The 11,124-nt window shown below is 38.4% G+C and overlaps 1 protein-coding gene across 1 annotated transcript; it reads right to left on the bottom strand.

Annotated features, from left to right (window-relative positions):
• Positions 1-2,342: 2,342 nt before the first annotated feature.
• On the bottom strand, positions 2,343-7,965 carry LOC145815459 (serine/threonine protein phosphatase 2A 57 kDa regulatory subunit B' beta isoform-like). The gene is made up of 2 exons (XM_082912207.1): positions 6,916-7,965; positions 2,343-2,856 (listed from the first exon to the last, which is right to left on the bottom strand). The coding sequence occupies exons 1-2, from the start codon at positions 7,963-7,965 to the stop codon at positions 2,518-2,520; spliced, it is 1,389 nt and encodes a 462-aa protein (XP_082768333.1). The 3' UTR covers positions 2,343-2,517.
• Between the last annotated feature and the right edge of the window lie 3,159 nt (positions 7,966-11,124).

The following is an 11,124-nucleotide window of genomic DNA, read 5'->3' as shown; positions in this document are numbered from 1 at the left end:
TACACAGCTATTTGCATTCGTTGTGATAGTCAATCTGCAATAGGTAGGGCACAAAATCATATGTATAACGGTAAGTCACGACATATTCGTCGTCGACATAATACCGTAAGGCAATTGTTGTCAAATGGAATAGTCTCAATAGATTATATAAAATCTAAAGAGAATATTGCGGATCCATTAACAAAAGGTTTGACAAAAGAGCTAATGTATAGTTCATCGAAGGGGATGAGATTAAAGCCTATTACATAAGAGTCGTCATAATGGTAACCCTACTTATATGACTGGAGATCCCAAGAACTAAGTTCAAAGGGACAACTAAGTTATGTGTGGCTCGCTAGAAATCACCAAGGGATTAAAATTCCCAACCCATTCCAATGGTCCCAACCCATTCCTATGGTAAGAGTAATATCTGCAACATGTGTTGTCTACAGGGGTAAAAGGATAAGCTTTGCTTTTAATGATTACTTATATCTTGATTTAGGTATAAAATCAAGACAAGTATAAGGAGATACTCACAATAAGAATCACCTATATGAGTGTCGAACTGGGGTCGGTTCTATGAGAATGAAGAGGCTAAATTCTCTAGAAACACTCATGAAAACCAGGAGCGTTCAAGGCCAAAATGAACATAACAGTGAGAACCACGATGTGTTAGAAGATATTTTGTGTGAAATCTATTGTCTTGGCTTACACAAACGGCTGAACAATTCAAGGCATCACGTCCATTGGTTAGCCAGTAAGTCCGATAGGTTATCACTAGGGAAGGTTCAAGGCTGAAAGTTACCTATCCTGATGCAAGATATTTTCGACTTATACTCTTTCGATAAAGTCTGCATTTTGTTGCATTTCCGTTGTCATCAAATTCCATTCATGTGGGAGATTGTTGGAAAATGGTTTGGAAAATCTGGGTAAAAACAAATTTTTTCCTAACTTTGGTCTAATATTTAGGTGGGACCCGTGCGTCGATTTTCGCGGGTCAAAATGGTAACGCGTTCTATGTCGCGTTGTGATTTACGTGGTATATTTGGTTGCTCAAAACCATTACCGAGTGAATGGAAATTGAAGCCAAAGTGTACTCCATGGAAATAGAGTTTTGGTGGAAAATCTTTAAAGGTTTGAATAAGGCTTATCCCACACTGATTTGGTGAGAAGTTCTGATTGGGTTTATAAGGCATGGGATTGGAACTTGGGGTGTGCCCCAAGGGGTACCCAAGTGTTTTAGAGAGGGAGGTTATGGGAAAAATGGGCTAGACCCATTGGATCCAAAAATCACTATACGCGCGCCGTCGCTGCCGTCCGGTCGGGCAGGCTGGGCTGGGCCTGGGCTTGGGCGTGGGTGCGTGGTGTGAGGTTGAGTTGGGCTTGTCCGGTCCAATACCTATCTTTTGGGGCTAAAAACAATTGAATTTAATTTTATTTTTGGTAAAATAAAATCCAGAATTCAAATTAAACCGGAAATAAACTGGTCCGATTTTCCTGTACACCCAAACAGGGCTCTTCCCGTTTTTATCTGTTTGAATTTTGAACCAACATATTTAAATCTGTTTAATTCAAAACCAAACAGGTTTCATACCTGTTCAAACAAGTTTGCACTTGTTCAATTCAAAACCTGCAGCCACCAATACATCTATAAATATGACAGCCCTCATTTGATGTTTTTCATTCAGAAATTTCGTACTTCACCTCTGCAAATTTATTCTTCATTTTGCTGCATTTTATTTTTTGTGAGAAAGAGTATAAACACTTAGTGTGTTCGTTAGGCAAACAATTTGTAGTGCTGCTATTGTTTGTAGTTAATCATTTCATCCTGGGAGATAGACGTCCGTATTCTGAAAGCACCGTGGAGAGGACGAATCTGTCTTAAGGACACGGTGTCAAACACTGGACTTGATCAGATAATTATTCAAAGAAATTAATCAAGTAAATTGTTTAATTTATTATTCTGTTTGATTTCTTTATTTAATCAGATTTTAATTTTGTTTTTGTAACAAAATAAAATCTGTTTTTATTTATTTAGTTTTATTTCAAGTTTGATTTTTGTAATCAAACAAATTCTCTCATTTCTTTTATTTCTTTTATATTCTGGTTGTTGTTAAGTACACAACAGAATTTAATCTATTTAAATACAGTGAAGATTGTCTAACACAATTATTATGAGGTACCGTGCATGCAGAGGCTATGGTTAAGCCGTGTTGTGTTGGGAAAGATTTTTGTAACAATTATATTCTTAACGAGATTAGATTCTTGTAACAAAATTAGATTTTTAGCAATCATATACACTAATAATGCTCCATTCTGCAGATTAATGACACTGCACATCTATTCATTGATCTCTTCACTACGTAGTAATTAAATTTTTCAAGAGAAGTACTCAAAATTTAAAATGTATAGATTAAATGTAGTTGCGATATTTTCTGATTACATAGCATTTCTCCTCCTGCATTGTACAATGGCATTAAAATAGCATATCTCAATACCAGCTGCAAACTAATAATTCTTGTAACTTTGTTTGTTTTTTCAATTGGAAACACAAACATAATGTGGTGGTTGGAGGAACTGTTTCCCGGCAGCTGCCATTTCTATTTTCTCCCACTTCTCTTCTCTCTTCTTCTCCTCCTGGCGTGCCACAGATTCTCTTGATTGAAGTCTGAGGAGGCACTGGTTGTAAAAACTCGGTTCCATTTCTTCCAGCATCACCTTCACGTTTTCTGTCAATTGTTTGACACTCTTGCTCCAGTGCCATTTTAAGTTCCTCTCCATGCCTTCAACTATCACTGGAAACACTTCTTCTGTCACTTGTGATGCCATCTTCACAAACTGTTCATTGTTCCATACATAGAGAGCACGCTCTGCTACCTAAATTAATTCAAAGAATTTATGTTAATTTCCTATACATACACAAATTTGATGATATTGACATAGAGATTACAGACAAAAATGAAGCAACTACTTTGTGATCAATTCATTTGACAATGTCCACATGTAAAGACAACAGAGGCTTCCATGGTGACTGATTCAATGGAAATTAAATTGACTCATGCCCCAATTAGCAAAACACCCTAAATCTTCATGTCAATCTACAACCCAGTCCCATTTATTGACTGAAAATGAAATTTCACTTGTTTCAAATATAGGAAACTGCAAAAACAGAGTGATTCTCCATGTGCAGAATTGTGTAGTAGTAGTGTTTAGTGTTCTGAGAGGACAGAGGGGGTAATTGAAATTTAGGATTCATGAAAGTCAGTTTGGGTGGAGCGAAAAGGTTTTTCGTGAGATGAGAAATGAAAACTATTAACCTTGTCCACGTGAGTTTTGTGAACAAAAAAAGAAGAAGAAAATAATGAACAAGGGATATCGGTCTTTCTGACGTATTGAACTCAAAATTCATTATATATTTCATTGTAAATAAATTGCTCAGGATTGTTCAATAATTGAAAATGTTAGAATTTACCTACACCTACCACCACCTACTACCACACCTACTACACCTACCACCAATTTACCCTCACCTACTCCTCACCTACTACCCAAACCCTCTCCTATATAATGAGCCACTCTGATTTGTAATATATAACAATCTTGAAAGACATCAATCAATAATATACATCAATTTATTTTTTTCATGGTATCAGAGCAATAAGATTTCGGCCCGTATTTTATTTTCTCACCGGCGGGCAGCCGGCCGGCAACCTTGCCTTCGCTGCCCGCTGGAATTTTCTACACATACCTTCACTTTCCCGACCTCTCTACACTCTCCTTCGTCTGAAAGTTGAGAGTGCCTCAGCTCTAGTGGGTCGTATTGCATGTTCCATGCTCCCACTCACAGCATACTTGGTTTTAAGATCAGCATGCATGTTACAAGCCCCAGAACCTTCTCATTACCGCCGCCGGAGTTTTGAAAATCTCCGTTGTTTTGGCCTCTCCGCCTCGCCGGAAAACCAACTCCACCGCAAGTGCTCCAAACCACCTGCGGAACTCCGGCATACACCTCCCCGGAAGTCCTCCGCTGCCGCGGCTTCGACGGCGCAAAGGCCGACGCCTGGTCTATCTCTCCCAGAGCATTGCAGAAGTTGGAACTTGCACAATTCACTTCTGATAACAACCATTTTCTCGCTCGTTCTCTCTTGGGGTTAGCTTCTCAGTACTCCAAAAAGAAAACCAGAAAACAAAAGGACAGAACCATACCAGTCCATCTTCAGGCAAAATATGGTTAGAGTTTTGACTCTTACTTGGGCTTTTGATTTAGAAGGCCAGATACAGAAGCACAATGTGTTGACTTGTAACTACATTTCTCACAGCAAGACTGAAGCAATTCAATGACGTTAAGGCACACGGCTCTTTGATCTGCTGTGCCATCTCTTTTCTCTCTCTCTAAATTGAAACTTGCAAACACACACACTGCTCCACTTCCAGCACTTTCTTTTATTTTAATATATATATATATATATATATATATTTTATAATATTTTACTCAAAGCACCCACGTTGCTCCACTGCCATATATCTTTTTAAAGAATAAATACAACCCAACCCATGTGCTGGTTCCACCCAAACCAATAAAATAAATCAATAAATAAGCCACAGGCCATTCACTTCACTTTTCTTGTTCTTATTATTTACACTTTTTCTCCACCCAAGACCATCATCACATTTTCCACCACCCACTTTATTTTTTAATCAAACTTTATTTTTTTATTCTAAACCTTCATTGATGCTCTCAGACTGTTCCCCATTTTTTTTTATTATATATATATATATATCTTTTTTTATTATATTAAAAAAAAAAAAAAAAAAATCATCTCTCCTCCGTTTGATTTCCAACTCCATTCTTTTTTATTTATTTTCTCCATCCACTTTACTTATTTCCCCCATCTTTCATTTCGATTTCACATATATTCTTATTATATCTTTCTTTATTTTTTCTTTCACATTATTTTTAATATTTTTCCATTTAAATTCATACCATATAGCGTTGCACACCAAACCATATTTTATTCATCTCAGGGATCCACCCCGATCACAATTTTACACCAAAAAAAAAAAAAAACAAAAAAAAACAAAAACAAAAACAACAACCACACCCACAGTGGGATTTTTCTTCTCTACTCAGCCGCCGGTCTCTTCTTCTTGCCTCCGTCCTGGGCAGCCCTTGACGGTGTTGCCTCCATGTTTTCTACGCCACCGAGCACGTTCACTCCCCCATACTCCTCCACTGCAGCATATGGAGGACCTCCAAATCGGAACATCACGGTGGCCTTCCGCTTCAGCTCCTTATTTTCCGCCTTCAGCACACTTATCTCTGCTCGCGCATCCTTATACATGCGCTGGAACAGAGCCAGTTGGCCGTTCAAATGCTGCACCTTATTTGTCCTACTCTGCAGCCGGTTCGACAAATTTGTAACCGCAGTCATGGTTTCCACACATGACTTCAGTGTATATTGATTGGCTTCCACATCTGACTGCACTGCCATTCTTTGCTCCACCGACCGCATCGGAAAGTTCAACGGAGCAAACTCCGGGGTGCTTGGTTGAGGTTCCAGTGCCACCGCACCAGTTCTCTCTCTAGTTGACTCGTTCAGTTCGGGAAAGAGAGTAAGCAGACCACGGGAAGAAGAGGAAGAGGAGGCCATTGTCTGGGCAACAGAGTTTTTCAGACTCTCTCTCTCTCAGCACAACGAAGTTTTTTTCAGAGGTTTTTTCGCAGCTTTTCTCTGCCTCAGCCTCAGCCTCCGTCTTATAGCCGAGGCAGCCACGCGCATCGCGCGCCTCTTGCCACCAGCCGACAAACGGGCACGCAAGCCAAGGCGCCCACGTGCCTCGCCATCATGTCCGGCACACCTTTTGATAAATTGGGCACGCCTTTTGATGGCACGCCTTTTTAAAAAAAAAATTGAGCGCACCTTTTGAGGATGCGATTTTTTATGGGTCCGACAAGACTCAGTAAACTGTCCCGACATTGATTCCGGTTAGCTCCTTCAAGGGTCCGACAAGACTCAGTAAACTGTCCCGACATTGATTCCGGTTAGTTTCTACAAGGGTCCAGCAAGACTCCGTAAACTGTCACAACATTGTCTTCTACAACGGTCCGACATGACCCCATAAACTGTCCTCTACACCGTTATGACACCACCATACAGTGTCCTCTACATGGTTATGACACCCCCATACAGTGTCCTCTACAACGTTATGACACCACCATTCAGTGTCTTCACCAATGGTCTGACACGACCATACAGTGTCTCCTATCCTTTTTTATTTTTATGTATTTTCTTGTTTTGTTACTCTCTCCAAACTCAAGTTGGTTAGTTTCTCTCCTCCTTGAGTTTGCGGGGGGCTGTTAGAATTTACCTACACCTACCACCACCTACTACCACACCTACTACACCTACCACCAATTTACCCTCACCTACTCCTCACCTACTACCCAAACCCTCTCCTATATAATGAGCCACTCTGATTTGTAATATATAACAATCTTGAAAGACATCAATCAATAATATACATCAATTTATTTTTTTCAGAAAACTAGAGTAATTCTTTGATAAATGATCACCATAAGTCAGATTAAATAGAATTTGATCAATTCTTTTCTCTGTCATTTGTGTGAGGAACTGAACCAAGAATTATCTTTCTTCATGCCACCGTCTATTTTTCGCTAGTTAATTCACAGAAAAGGAAAAGTCGACAGGAAATGGACACGGGGAATGAGGCTTAGTCCAACACCAGCTACTATAGAAAGGGAAAAAAAAAAGACCCTAAAACACAAGAAGTTAGTTTTTCTACTTACACAGAAACCATTCACAGAATTGGACACAAACACCTTACATGGATGTTAGACCCACAAAAAGGTGTGAGTATTGTATCCGATGCTGTGATCAGCTTATGCGTTATTAGACTTTATCATAGTTTTGTTACCTGCGAGTTCCAACTGTTGAAGCACTTGGTAATTTGTGTGCACAAAGGCAGAGCCAACATTCTGTACTGCTCAGGCTCCATATTCTCAACCAGTTCCTCCAATTCCCCAATCAGCAGAACCTCCTTCTGACAATTAGTGACTGGCCAATACCTCAAAATCCCTCTCACAACAACCCCACCTAACCCAGGCTCCTTCTGCACAAACTGAGACACACAGTAAGCCAACTGCCTATGGTACACCTGCACTCCCTTGGGCTTATGCAGAGGAATCAACACTCGCATTAAAAACAACTTGTGTTCCTCTTTCAATGGAACAGTAAATCCATTAATAATGCTCCCCCATATCTCAAGCAGTTCTCCAATCCCACTGTGCCGATCTGTCTCGAATATGTAGTCCAAGAACACATCGTTCATCGCTTTCCTCATGAAGGATCGGTAGAAAGTGAACTTTAGATATATCCGGTGGAACACGTTCTTCAAGCTCTCCCGTTCTCTAGGATCTTCGGTTTGGAAAAGATTAAGAAGATTCATAATGAAACAACGGTCAACGGAGTCTTTGAGCGCCTTGGCGTCTGTGTTCATTATGACACGGAGGAGGATATCATATACGATTTGCAAATGAGGCCAGGCGGCAGTAAGGGTGGCGGCAAGATCCTCATCATCAGGGAGAACACAGACGACAGAGGCGGTGCAGGGCGGAGGGAGGGGTCGGAAGAGGTTGGCCGATAGCATGGAGAAGAGAGGTGGGAGAATTTGAGAGTGAAGCGGGGTTTTCGAGGTTTTGACGATGGAGAGGAGTTGGATGAGCTTGAGGCGCTTGAGATCTTGCTGCGATGGAGATTCCAAGGGATCCGTAAACGTATAAGTGAAGGTAGTGTAAGAGATGAGAGCTAGAACCTCTTCGTTTTCTAACTCGAAAGACGTCCTCTTTCCGGTAACATTGTTGCCGGAAAGATTGCTTTTCGAATCGAGATCGAAGAGGTGTTGGAGGGTGATAGAGGTGGACCTTTTCTTTGGAGAGGGTTGTGGGGTGGTTTTTTGAGCACCCATTTTCTCTCTCACTTTCTTTCTTTCTTTTGCTCTCTCTCTCTTCAACAGATTGATTGATTGTTTGTTTTGAAGTTTTAATGTAGTTTTGATGTGTGAGGAATAATGTTTTTCTATATGTTTTTAGTGTTGTTTGGGTGGCGAAGAAGAGGCCAAAAGAGACAGCGGTGTTTCATAGGGAACAAGTGTTGTAACATCCGATAATATGGGAGCATAACATTGATATCTCCCCCAGGTGAGTATGAGTCTCTCTATGACTATGCAAATGGGTTGTCGTTAGTCTCTTGATTCTCTCACCTGGGTGAGTGCCACGTGGACTTCTCTGGTAATAGTAAAATGAAAAGCCAGCCAGCTAGCAAGCAAGGGTTGTTGCAAATTATTAGGGGACGTATTAGGAAGAGGACAACACAGTTTTGGACCTCTTCGGTGCATTGTATGTGCATGTGCCTCTACCAACAGGAAAACCAATCTGGAGCTTTGGAACAAGGGTCCACACAATGATTGAAGTTGCTAACTCAAAAGGGATTGTTTGGTAGAGTTGTATAGCATGAAGAATAAGGTTACAAAAATATTATTTTTATATTATTTTATACCGCCTACTCATAATGAAAATAAATATAAAGTTCACTCTCATTGTGCGTAAGCAATGTAAAATAGTATAAAAAAAATAACATGTGTAATAGAATTTTAGCATAAAATGATGAATATTACTTCTCTGAGTTGACGGTAACAAAAGTTAAGTCCTTTTGGAAATGGTTTTGGATTAAGTCTCATTGTTGATGACAATTCCCTATTGACCTTTTCTGATCTCTTGTTATTAGCTAGCAAAAGAAAGAGAGATGTTCTATAATTTTTTACTTGATTTTCAATAGATATGAAAGCGTAGGTTACATATGCAGTTATTGACACCCACGGCTTTTGTGTCAATTGGTAAGGAAATTTTGGTGAAAAATTCATTTATGTATAGCATTATTGGCAGATAAAAGTATAACCGATACCAAAACCGAATACAGAAAGCAAACACATTGGGAATGTTATAGAAGTAGGCCTCACTATCAGTAAACAGAAAAAAGAGTTGAATGGCTGCATTTACAGATGCTCCAAAAATGAAGCCTTATCCTGATCCTGATTTGAAGCTAATAACAAGGATTGGTACTTTGACTTATGTAAGAAAAACCTCAAATATAACCAAAAAACCAAAAAAAAAAAAAAACAAAACCATTCTTGAGGATATGTGGAGTCTGCCTTTCTGGATAAGTCCTTATCATCCATATTAATTCATCTAAATTTCAAACAAAAAAAAACCTTGAAACCAATGACAGCTCACATCACTAAACTAATGCTACTATGCACACTAGAGGTTTAAAACAAATTTCAACTTAAGAAATTGAGTAATCAGGAAAAGAACAGAAGATAAACACAAAAAAACAGACTTGCCTAATAGCTTTTATCAATCACAAGAAAACCTTGAATGCAACCAAAATGATTCACCGTCTGGCTACATCAGAGTTTGGCCTAAAAACTAGATATCGGTGGGGGAACAGTTGTATATTTTAACTCATTAGTGGCTATGTTTGTTAAAGCTTTTATTTTTTGTATTCTGTTTTTATTGTTTTTTAAAACTAGAAACAAAACTTGTTTATTTTATTTTTGTTTTTCAGAAGGTATAATTAATATTCTAAAATTTTTTGGAAATAGAAAAAGTGCTTTCACTAATTTTCAAAACAAATTTTTATGCTCTCTTCCCTCTCTCACCACCTATGGCCACCACCCACCATCAACACCACTGCTTCCACCACCACCACCCCACTGCTAGCTGCCGGCGAGCTCCAATGTACTCTGACCATCTTCCGATGACTCTTTAGTAGACTTCTGCAATCAGATAGTCATTACTTGTGACATCTGGCCACGAACTAGGGTGGCTACTTCCAGTCACTCCCACCGTCGAACACCACCTCTAGCAACTCATTAAACATGTTTAATTATTTTTGGGTTCATTCATATTCAAAACTTTTGTTTTTTATAAAAAAACAGAAAAACAATAACTTGTTTCTTGTTTTTTATGAACAAAAAAAGTAAAGCAAAATCAAAATTGAAGACAGACATATCCACAAGAAGAACAAGCAATTTCCCTAACAAATAACAAGAGGTATTTTTTATTTTATTTTATTTTTTTCGGGCAAGGAGAGCGAAAGACACAAAACTTGGCGAAATTAAGACAGAATATCTCTAGATAGTTATTTTATAAAGGATTTGATGCAATTCATGGTTCAGTACCATCCTGGAAAAAAGAATAAAGATCTGGAAGATCAGAATATTCTAAATAAAAATGACAATTGAGTAATGTTTGCTTTTTCCCATATGTAGCATCAAATTTTTTTAGCACGAGTTATTTCTAGTGGATTGATTAATTTTTTCCCATTATGAGTATAAATGACATTTGTTTTATCCTTCTACGCTATTCCAGTTTGTTAAGGTTTATGACTCATATGGAAAATCATAATTCAAACCTCAAAACTGATCAATGATTTTAAGTTTCATTATTCTTCATTCCCCTTGAGCCCACCACTCCCATAACCGGTTCTACATGATTTTAAGTTTAAAACATAGGTAGGTAATTATGTGATATATGTGAAACAGGCACACTATGTGAGATATATCTGGGATTAATTGGAGCGAAACCCAAACACTTTCGCGAGTTGAAAAGTTTTGGACAATATTGCTTAGTGATTTCTAAACTCATCCTTTATGTTATGTTTTAATCTTAAATTTGAAAAAAATAAAATAAAATAAAATAAAATAAAAAAAGGTGAAAAGAGTAAAAGACTTCTATTTTTATTTTATTTTTTATAGTTGGGTTAGAAAATTGAGAAAAGATAAATAAGTATTTATAAAATATAATTATTTATTTTAGTTTAATTATCCACAAATTTTTGTTTTGTTTTGTTTTGAAATCTTTTACCTTGATAAATCGAAGATGGAAATTGTGTGGGTGATTTTCCGACCATACTGCCCATTTAGTAACCAGCTAGAGAGCACTAGCAGAATAGATGACACCTGACTGACCTGCAACAGAAATATAAGAATCCCGCGGTGGTTTCGACCACCCGGGGGCACTCCGACGATCAAGTCAGTATATCTCTGAAAGATAAATCAAGTACT

Source organism: Camellia sinensis, unplaced genomic scaffold (assembly GCF_055761805.1).
Source record: "Camellia sinensis isolate YWXY unplaced genomic scaffold, ASM5576180v1 Unanchor2, whole genome shotgun sequence".
Taxonomy (NCBI): domain Eukaryota; kingdom Viridiplantae; phylum Streptophyta; class Magnoliopsida; order Ericales; family Theaceae; genus Camellia; species Camellia sinensis.
Note: the sequence above shows the minus strand (reverse complement) of the source record. Positions and strands in the feature narration are given on the sequence as shown.